Source organism: Salvelinus sp. IW2-2015, linkage group LG1 (genome assembly GCF_002910315.2).
Source record: "Salvelinus sp. IW2-2015 linkage group LG1, ASM291031v2, whole genome shotgun sequence".
NCBI lineage: Eukaryota > Metazoa > Chordata > Actinopteri > Salmoniformes > Salmonidae > Salvelinus > Salvelinus sp. IW2-2015.
Window position 1 is genome coordinate 12796004 of NC_036838.1, and position 16384 is coordinate 12812387.

At 41.0% G+C, this 16384-nt stretch overlaps 1 protein-coding gene across 8 annotated transcripts in view; it reads left to right on the plus strand.

Moving 5' to 3' along the window:
* Positions 1 to 577: 577 nt before the first annotated feature.
* Positions 578 to 16384, plus strand: part of chd6 (chromodomain helicase DNA binding protein 6) — a 156010-nt gene continuing 140203 nt past the window's right edge. For 5 of the 8 annotated variants that reach the window (XM_070444224.1, XM_023983744.2, XM_023983735.2 and 2 more), the window contains exons 1-2: positions 1237 to 1494; positions 2536 to 2585. In XM_070444224.1, coding sequence (XP_070300325.1) covers positions 1425 to 1494; positions 2536 to 2585 — 120 coding nt within the window. In that variant the 5' untranslated portion in view covers positions 1237 to 1424. The other 3 variants (XM_070444300.1, XM_023983761.2, XM_070444347.1) reach the window with 3 other exon arrangements.

A 16384-nucleotide genomic window follows, 5' to 3' on the forward strand; every position in this document is an offset into this window, starting at 1 on the left:
TCACAACATATATGTTGTAATATGTATTTTNAGACTTCAATTTACTATCCACCTGATGTCAAGAGGGGCATAGGCTATAAATAATCTTACCTCACCTGACTCACCTGGTTTATTCATTGTATTCAACTGGTTTATTCACCTGACTCTATAGCATAGCCAAGAGAAAGTCACAGACAATAATCGAGGTGAACTGTCCAAGCCACTGAATATCTCCCTTGTACAGTACACCCTAGCCTACAGCAAGGGGAGGCTAAGAAACTAGACAGTGACCTACCTGAGCATTAGCCAGGTAAACCAGGACACCTCACTATACATATGTCCCTATGCAAACATGTTTCAAAACAAAGTGTTATGACTGAATGATACTTGTAGATTTAACTCACAGCAATCTACAACCACCCCATATGGGGATTCACAAAATGTGTCACTAACTCTGAAGACTTCACAGCAGTTGCCGAAACAAAATACATTTTGCTGATTAAATACTGAAGAATGCCAACGCGTTATTATCCAGGAAATTTCACATCCGGGAAATTAAACATGAGCAAAGACGTGGAATGTTACATTTTTTTTCCTTCAACGAAAGCACCATGATTGGTGAATGCAAGGAAGAAGAAATATAAAACCACCGGAGAGCCGTACAGCAATGAAACCATTAGATTAAGACCACGAAAAAAAACGTGTTAAACGAAGGAGCGAAAACCGAGTGACTTTCATGGCCGAAAAAGGAGATTTTCGTGCGGTTTTATGGTAAGCGAATTACTACTATACAACCAATCACATAAAGGGTGCACATCAACGCAAATAACTAAAAGTGCACAATGGTGCTTGCAATATGGGTTAGTGCTATATGGGATCATTGGGACGTCCATATCCTAAACCCTAACCTCACCCCCTACCCTTACCTTAAACATAACCTAGCCATAACCCTAAACATTAACAATTTCAATTTCTATGGTGGTATGGACGTCCCAGTGATCCCAAATAGCAAAGATATGCAATATGTAGCTCTCAGACAAACGTAGAACGGCACTCCTTGTTTGACAGCTGGAGAACCAATGGAAATATCCATCGACCCAGCTGCGCTATGGTGCAGCCAATGAAAAATAGAATGTTACGGGTCCAATTAAGGTTAGGCTGTTGTAGCAGGCGGCCAGTGCTAAACTTCACCAAATAATAGCTGTTTGTATTTTGGCTGCAGCAGTAGCCATTTTAGGTAAGTAGGTTTTTTAACTTTTTTTTTTACTCTGTGTTGTATTGCTGGGTCTTGTGTTGTGGTATGGTTGGGGAGTCTCGAACTCGTGCATCCCTCATGAATGAACTCCTCTGCTCTTGTGCTTTAAGAGGATTAAGAAATTGTACGGAGTTTTTTTCCGCCGTCTCCCACCCCCCCTCAAATTTTGTATGCATTTTTCTAAACTGTCATGGCGTTTTGTGTCCTTGGAAATAAATGCGGGGGTAAAACCCAGTGTTCGGCAGCTGATGGCCTGACTGGTAAGTGTTGCCCGGGTAGGTGAGGTCTTATTGAGGGGTAGCGGCGGTGTCCCTGCGAGGAGTTTAAGGGGGTGTTAACACGTGTAAGGACTGGAATATATAACATCATTGCAGTGACATTAGAGTTAGCAGACTGGCTAGCTCGATAGATTGCTAATATAAATAGGACACGGTTCCCGCCGATGTAGTGTTTTTTTTGGCGGAGATGTTTTGATGATTAACGCGGTCTTAATCATATAAGAACGATCAATTTGCCAGCCAACTTGTAGCAATTATGATCTATAGGCTACTACTTAATGATAGCCAGCACAAGTCCTTACCATTAAAGGCACGTTCCCAACGGTAGGTAAATTATTCCTATGGAATTTTATTGTAGCCTATCTACACCAGGTGCGCCTCTGTGCAACAGAAAACAAAGACCCTGGTTGCACAGGTAAAATAGCCCCCTGCACCACTTAAGGTTCCTTTTGTTAACTTATAAACAAAAAAGCTATCCCAAAATAAGAGCTCGCTATGAGCGAATACGTTTTTGTCTGATTTTAGTTTAGGGCAAACTTCATTTCGAAAGCAATAGTGCATTTGGTGGTTATTTTAATCCGGTGGTTTGTTTCCTAGTTTGGCTCATTACTTTCAAAGTGTTGTGCTGTAATTTACAAGTGTCTAACTTTTAGTTGCACATTTTATTTCACATATAGCCTAGACTAGTTGACACATGAGTCAGACTTGCAGTAATTACATTGTAATTATTCATGGGGCCCAATCATGGAGGCCTAGATTTAATGTCTCACAAAAAAGGCCTGGTGTAGTGTAACAAAAATCTATCGATGGAGAAATGTGACAAACCAATGATCACCTGTTTATTGTATTTTACCATCAGCTGTGTTTAATTTCCATTTTAAGATTACTAATATCAATGATCTTCGACGCAGAAGAACTTTCTACAGGACTAGTCAACTAGAAATACCAGGTCATACCAGGTCATATTAAGGTTAGTGTGTTTTGTTTTTCACTTTAATAAAGAAATATATTTCTGTGTCATAGATGCAGCGACGGTGAAGAGAAACATGAAGATACAAAATAAGGACAAACAGGTTTGTATCTTTTTGACCTACATTGTTGTCTGGTGTCTTTACACGCATATTAAGTTGTAAACAAATTTCTTCAGCAACCTTGAAATATAAAAATTAAGAATAGCACTGCCACTCAGCTCAATTCTGCCTTGAGTTGCCATAGTGTGTGGGTCGATATTTATGATCCTAAGTTCCTTCACAGATGGAATTGAAGAATGAGTCAGACCTATGTGTCTGACGCATCACACATGTTACCATACAATACGAGTATAGTCTCTTGGTCTCTGCTCTTCTCACTGAGTTGTCCATGTTCGATGTTGAACCCAGGCCACACACAGCACTCTGTTCATTAGCCTTAGGGTCCTCAGGGCCTGAGGTGCTGGTTCGTGAGGGCCTTGTTAATGGCAGGATTTCATTCTAAACCATGGTGATAGGCCTATTTGAAGACCCATTCTGTAATGATAGATGCTATTTGTTTTAAAGCCACATTTTGCAATACTTCCTACAGTTCAATGGTAATTTCGTAGATGATATACACATTGTTCCTTGAACGATAGTCCCATTCCTTACCAAACAAAGTGAAGGATCAGCCTTTAATCAAGTGTGTTATCTGACTATGACAGCTCCAAGTCCATTCTCCAACAGAATCAATGTGCAGTGTTTCCCCTTTTGTTCATGTAAATCATTTAAACAATTTAAATTGTTGCCGCCACCCCAGAAAATATATATTTTTTATTTCAGAATGGCAAAACATATTTTCAATGTAAACTTAAACAACTAAAACCAGATATAGATATTGGAGTGCTATATTTATCTTTGAGAACTAACAACCACCAAAATAAAAACTAGACAGTCCTGGAGAATCGTAACATTCCAAAAGTGTCATGTCATGGCCCATTGATTTTGTTATAATGTTTGAGTCACTTAGATAGATAGCATAAGAACACTGCATAAGCCATGGCAAAATGTGTACAATTGTAGGAAATTAGCTTTTAAACAGTAAATCTTTTTCTGCCCCATGGCAAAATGTGTAGAATAGCAGGAAAGTAGATTTAAGCAAATGTTGTCTCTGCGGCCAAGAGTAGGGCCTCTAAAATGTTTGGTCGGAGACCGTGCCATTGGCATGCCCGCAATTCTTTATCCTGAGCAGATGATCACACCAACAAGTTGAGAAGGGTAGGTGGCTGCTGGAATTCCCATGATACTGCTTATTTACAGAGTTGTTTCTTCAAAAGAATATTAACCAAAATCATGAATTTACCTCAGTGGCTGAATAAATATTGTACAATGAGATAAATAGGAAAGTGGCCAAACTTTAACAATTTTGCTTATTGAATTAAAATTAGTAACTGACAACATTACACAACAATGCAATGCCTCTTGCAATTTATTCATCAATCTCACATCATCAAGTTACTGTAACTCCTGGATTATTATATGTGACCGACCGCCTTGATTCGGTTTTATGTAGCAAAATTTGAAATTGTGTTTTTTACATTGGATAAAAGCAGAGACACAGAGCTACAAAATTGTATATCATTCACTGCATTTGAGGAACAATGGGAAAGTAATTCTGCTTTGAAAGTTGATGAACTTGTAACTTCATTTTTGAGAAAATGGCCTTTGAATTTTTTAGTACCTACTAGAGAGCTATTCTCTGTCTACACCCATTCAGCATCATTCACATCCTCTTAAGTGTGGCCTTCAAGGCAGAGTTGCAAAGAAAAAGCCATATCTCAGATTGGCCAATAAAAAGAAAAGATTAAGATGGGCAAAAGAACACAGGCACTGGACAGAGGAACTCTACCTAGAAGAAAAGCATTCCCGGAGTCGACCTCTTCACTATTGACATTGAGACCGGTGTTTTGCGGGTGCTATTTAATGAAGCTACCAGTTGAGGACTTGTGAGGTGTCTGTTTCTCAAACTAGACACTCTAATGTACTTGTCCTCTTGCTCAGTTGTGCACCGGGGCCTCCCGCTCTTCTCTTTCGATTCTGGTTAGAGCCAGTTTGCGCTGTTCTGTGAAGGGAGTAGTACACAGCCTTGTACGAGATCTTCAGTTTCTTGGCAATTTCTCGCATGGAATAGCCTTCATTTCTCAGAACAAGAATAGACTGACGAGTTTCAGAAGAAAGTTCTTTGTTTCTGGCCATTTTGAGCCTGTAATCGAACCCACAAATGCTGATGTTCCAGATACTCAACTAGTCTAAAGAAGGCCAGTTTTAATGCTTCTTTAATCAGCACAACAGTTTTCGGCTGTGCAAACAGAATTGCAATTGGAACACAGGAGTGATGGTTGCTGATAATGGGGCTCTGTATGCCTTTGTCGATATTCCATAAAAAATCAGCCGTTTCCAGCTACAGTAGTCATTTACAACATGAACAATGTCTACACTGTATTTCTGATCAATTTGATGTTATTTTAAACTGGTTTTCTTTAAAAAACAAGTACATTTCTAAGTGACCCCAAACTTTTGAACGGTAGTGTACATCATGGATGGACGTCTCTCACTGTCTCGGATGCCATGGTTGCCCTTAGTTGGAAGATGTATTCCGGAGACAGGTGTTTTCTCCTTAGCTATCATACTCAAATTCCACTGGTTTCAAAACTCCTCCAGAAAGTGGAGAGCAACACTTACGTAGTAAAAAAAAAAAAAGCTGCGTTAGACAGGACATACACATACTGACCAGCTCAAATAGACAGAAGCGTGCTATATGGCAGACCAATCCAAACTCATCTCTCGGCATGTCCAGCCCACTCATTATCTCAGCCAATCATGGCTAGCGGAAAGGTTTCTGTCTTTTTGTGGCTAAACCAACTAGGCTCGTAATTTTTTATATTCGTAGTTACAGATGGCATACAAGTCTTTAATTAAGGCACATGAAAGTTCACATGTTCCAGAAGGCATTTCTGTCCAAAAACGCAAAAAAACTAATGTTACGTTCAAATGGGTCTCTTGTGACGTAGTGACCCGCGGCATACGCCTAGTTTCCTGAAATTAGGATATAAAACTTGGTGAAACGAGAATGAAAATGTTAGTTAGGTTGACAAAAGTGGCACATACCTGATTCTGACAAGTCCATGCTTGTGTCTGGTCCACCATCATGCTACCTCAATGGACTAGACTCGTCTCGAGACTTGACCATAGAGTTTCTAAAGGACATCCTAGATTTGAGCCAATGTCTTGTAGTTGAACATGTTATTACTCTAATTTTGTGAAAGTGACGAACTGACACGTTTTCATTTGTCAAAAACAACTATATATCGAAGGAGTGCCTTTGATTTGACGGCCTGCACAAGACGAATGTTAGACCCGATGATGTGTTCCTACCCATGAGGTTAGCTAGCCAAAGTCACCATGACATCGCCAAGCTTGATCGGGGATTTCTATTGGAGAAGCAGTTTCTGCCCCTCTTCTTACTCTACTGTCTTTGACTAGATATCCCATTCAGAAGAATGTCTTAGAAGGACAAGGACATTCTTCACACCCCTGCTATGCCAGATGGTTAGTTAGGCGATTTAGTTAAATTCCTTTCAATTCATTGTTCATTGGGTTTTCAGCTGTAAACAAAGCGAGAACATGGAATGGACATCATGATTAGGGCTCGGACAGAAAATGTTGCACTTTGTATGGACAAATCTACTGTAGCCCCTGGTGATGAGTAGGGACCGGGAACGCTAGATCAGGCTGAAAGATGGGCTTGCTTCTTCATGGAGAACTGTCGCTTGGTTTTGGCCTGTTGGACTGTGATGCGGGCAAATGCCCATTTAGAATTGGAACTATACACTTGGCCTGTTCTGCCTGTACACATGCACCACGATGAATGCTTTAATGCCGAAACACATTGGTTTAACTTCTCTGGGAAATGCCAAAAGCCAGTAAAAATGCAGATCGCCAAATTCAAATAAATTACTATAAAAATCTAACTTTCATGAAATCACACATGAAAGATACCAAATTAAAGCTACACTTGTTGTGAATCCAGCCAACATGTCAGAATTCAAATAGGCTTTACGACGAAAGCACACCAAACGATTATGTTAGTTCAGAGCCAAGTCACAGAAAAACACAGCCATTTTTCCAGCCAAAGAGAGGAGTAACAAAAAGCAGAAATAGAGATAAAATGAATCACTAACCTTTGATGATCTTCATCAGATGACACTCATAAGACGTCATGTTACACAATACATGTAGGTTTTGTTCGGTAAAGTTCATATTTATATCCAAATATCTGAGTTTAGGCGGGACGCTACTGTCTCACTTGGCCAAAAGCCAGAGAAAATGCCGAGCGCCATATTCAAATAAATTACTATAAAAATCAAACTTTCATTAAATCACACGTGAAAGATACCAAATTAAAGCTACAACATGTCAGAGTTCAAATAGGCTTTTCGGCGAAAGCAAACGATGCTATTATTTGAGGATAGCAACAGAGTAAACAGAGAGAGAAGCATATTTCAACCCTGCAGGCGCGACACAAAACGGAGAAATAAAAATATAATTCATGCCTTATCTTTGACGAGCTTCTGTTGTTGGCACTCCAATATGTCCCATAAACATCACAAATGGTCCTTTTGTTCGATTAATTCCGTCCATATATATCCAAAATGTCCATTTATTTGGCGCGTTTGATCCAGAAAAACGCTGGTTCCAACTTGTGCAACGTGACTACAAAATATCTCAAGTTTCCTGTAAACTTTGCCAAAACATTTCAAACTACTTTTGTAATACAACTTTAGGTATTTTTTAACGTAAATAATCGATAAAATTGAAGACGGGATGATCTGTGTTCAATACAGGATTAAAACAATCTGTAGCATGCTTTCTGGTCACGCGCCTCTAACAAACAGTACACTTCAAGTGACCCTCGTTCAAGATGACCGTACTTCTTCATTACACAAAGGAAAAACCCTCAACCAATTTCTAAAGACTGTTGACATCCAGTGGAAGCGGTAGGAACTGCAAGAAGGTCAATTAGAAATCTGGATTCCCAATGAAAGTCCATTGAAAAGAGAGTGACCTCAAAAAATGAAAATCTGAATGGTTTGTCCTCTGGGTTTCGCCTGCTAAATAAGTTCTGTTATACTCACAGACATGATTCAAACAGTTTTAGAGACTTGAGTGTTTTCTATCCAAATCTACTAATAATATGCATATCTTATATTCTGGGGATGAGTAGCTGGCAGTTGAATTTGGGTATGCTTTTCATCCAAATGTGAAAATGCTGCCCCCTATCCTAGAGAAGTTAATAAAGGAGCACTTTTATATTGAACTGCTATTTTCCTCTAGCTGAATAAATGTTGCACAATGAGAATAACAGGAATGAGGCCAACCCTACGCTATTTTGCTTTTAGAATTGTAATTCATAAGTGGCAACATTACACAACACACTAGCATGGATTAATTCAAGTACATTACACTTAGGCATATTTTACAGTTTAATTTAATTTATTTCACCTTTATTTAACCAGGTAGGCCAGTTGAGAACAAGTTCTCATTTACAACTGCTACCTGGCCAAGATTAAGCAAAGCAGTGACAAATACAACACAGTTACACTTTCGAACGTACAGTCAATAATACAATAGAAAAACCGATATACAGTGTGTGCAAATGTAGTAAGATTAGGGAGGTAAGGCAATAAATAGGCCATAGTGACGAAATAATTACAATTTAGCATTAACACTGGAGTGATAGATGTGCAAGTAGAGATACCGGGGTGCAAAAGAGCAAGTGCAAAAAAAAATAACAATATGGGGATGAGGTAGTTGGGTGGGCTATTTACAGATGGGCTGTGTACAGGTGCAGTGATCGGTAAGCTGCTCTGGCAGCTGATGCTTATAGTTAGTGAGGGAGATATGAGTCTCCAACTTCAGTGACTTTTGCAATTCGTTCCAGTCATTGGCAGCAGAGAACTGGAAGGAAAGGCGGCCAAATGAGATGTTGACTTTGAGGATGACCAGTGAAATATACCTGCTGGAGCGCGTGCTACAGGTGGGTGTTGCTATGGTTACCAGTGAGCTGAGATAAGGCGGGGCTTTACCTAGCAAAGACTTATAGATGACCTGGAGCCAGTGGGTTTGGAGACGGATATGTAGCGAGGGTCAGCCAACGAGAGCAAGCAGGTCGCAGTGGTGGGTAGTATATGGGGCTTTAGTGACAAAACGGATTGCATTGTGATAGACTACATCCAATTTGCTGTGTAGTGTTGGAGGCTATTTTGTAAATGACAACGCCAAAGTCAAGGATCGGTAGGATAGTCAGTTTTACGAGGGTATGTTTGGCAGCATGAGTGAAGGAGGCTTTGTTGCGAAATAGGTTCTAGGGAAAATTTTGGATTGGAGATGCTTAATGTGAGTTTCGAAGGAGAGTTTACAGTCTAACCAGACACCTAGGCATTTGGAGTTGTCCACATATTCTAAGTCAGAACCGTCCAGAGTAGTGATGCAAGTCGGGCGGGTGGGTGCGGGCAGCGATCGGTTGAAGAGCATGTATTTAGTTATACTAGCATTTAAGAGCAGTTTGAGGCCACGGAAGGAGTGTTGTATGAAATTGAAGCTCGTTTAGAGGTTTGTTATCCTGTTTGGGATAGGGGGCAGCATTTTCATGTTCGGAAGAAAAGTGTGCCCAGAGTAAACTTCCTGCTACTCTGGCCCAGAAGCTAATATATGCATATTATTAGTAGTATTGGATAGAAACACTCTGACATTTCTAAAACTGTTTGAATGATGTCTGTGAGTATAACAGAACTCATATGGCATTTTTCTCAGACGAAAACCTGAAAAAACTCCAACCAGGAAGTGGGAAATGTGAGGTTTGTAGTTTTTCAACTCATTGCCTATCGAATATACAGTGTCTATGGGGTCATATTTCACTTCCTACGGCTTCCACTAGATGTCAACAGTCTTTAGAACCTTGTTTGATGCTTCTACTGTGAAGGAGGGGGGAATGGGAGCTGAATGAGTCAGGGGTCTGGCAGAATGGCATGAGCTGGTCACGCGCGTTCACGTGAGAGCGACCTGCGTTCCATTGCAATTCTAAAGACAAAGGAATTCTCCGGTTGGAACATTATTGAAGATGTATGTTAAAAACATCCTAAAGATTGATTCTATACATCTTTTGACATGTTTCTACGAACTGTAATGGAATTGTTTGACTTCGTCTGACCTGTGCGTCATGAATTTAGATTACTGGACTGAACACGTGAACAAAATGAAGGTATTTGGACGTAAATTATGGACTCTATCGAACAAAAGAAACATTTATTGTGGAACTGGGATTCCTGGCAGTGCATTCTGATGAAGATCAAAGGTAAGTGAATATTTATAATGCTATTTCTGACTTCTGTTGACTCCGCAACATGGCGGGTATATATTTGGCTTGTTTTGGTCTCTGAGCGCCGTACTCAGATTATTGCATGGTTTGCTTTTTCCATAAAGCTTTTTTGAAATCTGACACAGCGGTTGCATTAACCTTTTCTCAATAGGGGGGCGCTGTTTTCACTTTGTAAAAATTCGTTCCCAAATTAAACTGCCTCGTACTCAATTCTTGCTCGTACAATATGCATATTATTATTACCTTATTTGGATAGAAAACACTCTCTAGTTTCGTAAAAACCGTTTGAATTTATTATCGTAGTAAAACAGAACTCAAGTTGCAGCTAACTTCCTGTCAGGGAAGTGAAAATCTGAAATCGATGCTCTGTTCCAGGGTCAGTTTATTAAATTGCATGTAATCTATGGAGTCGACATGCACTGCATACGATTCCCCTAGATGTCAGTAAGCAGTGAGAATTGGAATGGGTTGCTAGGAGATCTGAGGCCGTATAAAGGCTCTTGGAACTCTTTCAACGTGCACTCTTTTCAACGTTCGTCATGGCGCAAGACAGACCTCAGGATGGCATTCTGAAAAGCTCTCGTTATAGGCCTTAGATATATCCGGCTCTGATTTTATTCGATATAGGTGTTAAAACACTCATTATGTAGTTATTTTAAACCGAGTTATATCAGTATATTGCGATTTTCGGAATTTTTCTTGTTGCTGCGTTATGAAGAGTTGGACACGTCTGGGCCACATAGCTAATGTTTGCTGCTAATTCTTAAGTTGAAGACGACAATCTACAACCGAGCAACGATGATTCTGGACAAAGGACAACTTGCCACAAGATTCTGATGGAAGCTCATAAAATAGTAAGAACTTTTTATGCTGTTAATTCGTATTTCTGTTAAAAATGTTAAACTATAATTCCGCCATTAATTTCGGCACGGTCTCGCTGTAACGCACGCTGTATGTCGTAGTAACGTTCATTTTAAAAATCTAACACAACGGTTGCATTGAAGAAATGTATCTTTAATTGCTGCTCAACCTGTACTATTCACATTGTATAACCACGATTTTGCCGCTAAATATGCACAATTTCGAACAAACTCATAATATTTGTGTAATAATGATTTATAGGACTGTCATCTGAAGAAGTTTGAGAAGGTTAGTGAAAAAATGAATATCTTTTGCTGATTTGACTTTGTCATTTTTTTTTCTAACGCTAACGTTATGTTGAATGAATGGGGCTCGTGTGGTGGGCGATTAGCAGCTGATCAGCTAAGCATATAATATAATGCTAATTGTGTTTTCGCTGTAAAACACTTAAAAAATCTGAAATATTTGCTGGATTCACAAGATCTTTGTCTTTCATTTGCTTACACTGTGTTTTTTCATAATGTTTTAATGATGAGTATTAGGTATTCACGTTGCTCTCTGTAGTTATTCTAGTTGCTTGGTGAGAGTTGTGATGGTGGCTGCAATGTAACAACTATGTACTTTAGACCATGAAATATGCACAATTTTCGAACAAAAACATATGCTATACAATAAATACTGTTATCAGACTGTCATCTGATGAAGTTGTTCTGGTTTATGTGATTATATTATGATCTTTATTTGGTCGAATTTGTGATAGCTACCTATGCAGTAAAAAAATGGTGGAGAAAAAAAAGTTGTGTCTTTTGCTATCGTGGTTAGCTAATAGAAATACATATTGTGTCTTCCCTGTAAAACATTTTAAAAATCAGAAATGATGGCTGGATTCACAAGATGTGTATCTTTCATCTGGTGTCTTGGACTTGTGATTTCATGATATTTAGATGCTAGTATTTACTTGTGGCGCTATGCTAGGCTATGCTAGTCAGCTTTTTTACTGATGAGGGTGCTCACGGATCCGGGATTGTGTGCAACTAGAAGTTAAGGAGAAGTATATCTATAATTCTGTGCATAATACCTGTATCGTTTAACAAAGTTTTTTATGAGTATTTCTGTAAATTGATGTGGCTCTGTGCAAATTCACGGGATGTTTTGGAGGCAAAGCCAAATGTAAACTGAGGTTTTTGGATATAAATATGAACTTGATCGAACAAAACATACATGTATTGTGTAACATGTTGTCCTGGGAGTGTCATCTGATGAAGAATATGAAAGGTTAGTGATGAATTTTATCTCTATTTCTGCTTTTTGTGACTCCTCTTTGGTTGGAAAATGGCTGTATGCTTTCTGTGACTAGGTGCTGACCTAACATAATAATATGTTGTGCTTTCGCCGAAAAGCCTTTTTGAAATCGGATACTGTGGTTGGATTAACGAGAAGTTTATTTTTAAAATGGTGTCTAATACCTGTATGTTTGAGAAATGTGAATTATGAGATTTCTGTTTGAATTTGGCGCCCTGCAATTTCATTGGCTGTTGGTGAGGGGTTCTGCTGTTCCAAGACAGGTTAACAGAGTGTCCAAATAAGGGCCAGATGTATACAGAATGGTGTCGTCTGCATAGAGGTGGATCAGAGAATCACCAGCAGCAAGAGCGACATCATTGATATATACAGAGAAGAGTGTCGGCCCGAGAATTGAACCCTGTGGGACCCCCATAAAGACTGCCAGAGGTCCGGACAACAGGCCCTCTGATTTGACACACTGAACTCTGTCTGAGAAGTAGATGGTGAACCAGGCGAGGCAGTCATTTGAGAAACCAAGGCTATTGAGTCTGCCAATAAGAATGCTGTGATTGACAGAGTCAAAAGCCTTGGCCAGGTCATTGAAGACGGCTGCACCGTACTGTCTTTTATCGATGACGGTTATGATATTGTTTAGGACCTTGAGCGTGGCTGAGGTGCACCCATGACCAGCTCGGAAACCAGATTGCATAGAGGAGAAGGTACGGTGGGATTTGAAATGGTCGGTGATCTGTTTGTTAACTTGGCTTTCGAAGACTTTAGAAAGGCAGGGCAGGATTGATTTAGGTCTCTAACAGTTTGGGTCTTGAGTGTCTCCCCTTTGAAGAAGGGGATGACCGCGGCAGCTTTCCAATCTTTAGGGATCTCAGAGATACGAAAGAGAGGTTGAACAGGCTAGTAATAGGGGTTGCAACAATTTCGGCTGATAATATTGGAGAGGGTCCAGATTGTCTAGCCCAGCTGGGTCCAATTGGCAGCTCTTTCAGAATATCAGCTATCTGGATTTGGGTGAAGGAGAAGCGGGGGGGGGGGGGGGGGGGGGGGGGGGGGGGGGACTTGGGCAATGTTGCTGTTGGGGGGTGCAGAGCTGTTGGCCGATTTTTTTTGCACTATTGGTTAGAGCCTGTAAGTAAGCATTTCACTGTAAGGTATACCTGTTGTATTCGGCGCACGTGACAAATGAACTTTGATTTGATTTATTTAGTTTCTTAGCCTCAGTGCAGTGGGCAACTGGAAGGAGGTGCTCTTATTCTCCATGGACTTTACAGTGGCCCAAAACTTTTTGGGATTAGTGCTACAGGATGCACATTTCTGTTTGATAAAGCTAGTCTTTGCTTTCCTAACTGACTGTGTATATTGGTTCCTGACTTTTCTGAAAAGTTGCATATCACGGGGGATATTCGATGCTAACGCCACAGGATGTTTTTGTGCTGGTCAAGGGCAGTCAAGTCGAGTGAACCAGGGGCTATATCTGTTCTTAGTTCTATTTTTTTTGAATGGGGCATGCTTATTTAAGATTCTGAGGAAAGCACTTTTTAAAAAAACAACCAGGTTTCCTCTACTGACGGGATGAGGTCAATATCCTTCCACGATACCCGGGCCAGGCCAATTAGAAAGACCTGCTCGTTGAAGTATTTTAGGGAGCATTTGACAGTGATGGGGGTGGTCGTTTGACCGCGAACCCATTACAGGCGCAGGCAATGAGGCAGTGATTGCTGAGATCCTGGTTGAAGACAGCAGAGATGTATTTAGAGGGCAAGTTGGTCAGGATAATATCTATGAGGGTGACCATGTTTAGATATTTAGGGTTGTACCTGGTGGGTTTCTTGATAATTTGTGTGAGATTGAGGGCATCTAGCTTAGATTGTAGGACTGCCGGGGTGTTAAGCATATCCCAGTTTAGGTCACATAACAGAACGAACTCTGAAGATAGATGGGGGGCAATCAATTCACATATGGTGTCCAGGGCACAGCTGGGAGCTGAGGGGGGTCTATAACAGGCGGCAACAGTGAGAGACTTATTTCTGGAGAGATTCATTTTTAAAATTAGAAGCTCGAACTGTTTGGGCATAGACCTGGAAAGTATGACATAATTCTGCAGGCTATCTCTGGAGTAGATTGCAACTCCTCCCCCTTTGGCAGTTCTAACTTGACGGAAAATGTTGTAGTTGGGTATGGAAATCTCAGAATTCTTGGTGGCCTTCCTAAGCCAGGATTCAGACACGGCAAGGACATCAGAGTGTGCTAAAGCAGTGAGTAAAACAAACTTAGGGAGGTGGCTTCTGATGTTAACATGCATGAAACCAAGGCTTTTTCAGTTACAGAAGACAACAATTGAGAGTTCCTGGGGAAACGCAGGGTCTGGGTTAACCTCCACATCACCCGAGGAACAGAGGAGGAATAGGATGAGGGTACGGCTAAAGTCTATTAAAACCGGTCGTCTAGTGCGTTGGGGACAGAGAATAAAAGGAGCCGATTTCTGGGCGTGGTAGAATAGATTCAGGGCATAATGTACAGACGGGTATGGTGGGGTGTGGGCACAGTGGAGGTAAACCCAGGCACTGGGTGGTGATAAGAGAGGTTGCATCTCTGGACGCACTATTTATGCTGTGTGAGATCACCACATGTGTGGGAGGTGCGACAAAGGAGGTATCTGAGGCATGTTGAGTGGGACTAGGGGCTCCGCTGTAAACTAAAACAATGATAACTATCCTAAACAACAGTATACAAGGCATATTGACATTTGAGAGAGACATAAAGCGTGGCATAAAGCAATCACAGGTGTTGATTGGGAGATCTAGCTAAGACAACAATGGGTAAGACAACAACAGCTAATCAGCTAAGACGGCAACTACAGGTAAAATGGCGATGAATGGGCAGGGAGGGTTGGTTAACTACACGGGCCTGAGTTCAAGGCTGTGGCCGACAGATAAACCAAAAAAAATTAACAAAATGGAGTACTGTGATTAATGAACAGTCCAGCAGGCATCAGCTATGTAGCCAAGTGATCATAGGGTCCAGTGAACAGCAATAGATGGAACAGGTAAGCCGCAAGGTAGTCGTTACTACGCTAGCACGCGGGAGACACAGCGTTTAAAGTTAGCAGGCTGGGGTTAGTAGAAGCATCTGCTCCGACGTCCGGCAAAGACCGGTTGAAGGCACAGCGGATGAAGTTCTGTCGGCAGACCAGTCGTGGTGGTACGGCGGGGCGCCGTGTCAACAAAGGGTCCAGGCCAGATGGTGAAAGAGGTATTGTAGTTGCAGTAATTTAGTTTGCTAGCCGAGAGATGCGCCTGGCTCGCGGCTAACGGGTGCTAGCTTCGGGGCAGGAGCGTTAGCCACTATAGCCAATCGGTGGCAGCTAGCTAACAGCGATGATCCGATGCAGAGCTTACTGCAAGGATCCGGTGGAGTAGTGGATTCTAGCTGTGTTGGGGTAGAGTCCGGGAGGCATCAGCTGTGTAGCCGAGTGATCACTGAGTAGGCCGGGAGGTCGGCCTGGCTCAGAGCTAGCTTCGGGGCAGGGTCACTCAGTAGCAGCTAGCTAGCTGTGATGATCAGGAGTAATGGTCCAGGGATTTCGGCAGGAATCCGGCGTTGTAGTGGAAAAAAATAGTCTGATACTAGCAGGCTGGCAAGTATTATCCAGGCTAAAAAACGTCTGGTGTCTGTGTGGAGGGTAAAGGCCGCTGGCAGTGGCTGACAATGACTAAATAGCTAGTAGCTAATTAGCTGGTTAGCTTCTGATGGCTAGCTCCTGATGGAGTTTCTGGCTATAAGGTCTATAAAAAAAATAGCTGATCTGTATCACATTGGGTGAGGCGGGTTACCGGAAGATATATTTAATTTAAAAATGGAAAAGAGATTGAAAAGAAATTATAAAAATAAAAATACAAAACGTACACGAGAGAACGACAAACCACGTCTGCACTGCTACGCCATCTTGGATATTTCACAATAAAGTGTAATAAGGAGAACTAGGTCTACTCAATGGAATAAATCGAAATACTCCTGATATCGTTCTTGAAAGATAATTGGAGGAACAAGGTTTATAAGTGTAGGAACAGAACAATTTTTTTTAGACAACCTTACAGGTACTTTAAGACTAATTTGTGGAAAACATCATCTCATCTCGCTGCAAGCTCATCAAAAGTGCACCATCTTTACATTTTTGTACTTTTATGATCAACTATTCAGTCTGTGGACCATCTGTTTAGTAGTCCTTTATGTATGTTTCTCTAGTAACACAAATGATGTAGCCTGTACCTCATCACTGCACTGATTGTGCTAGCTAGACACTCCTGTGAACATGATGTCTGTT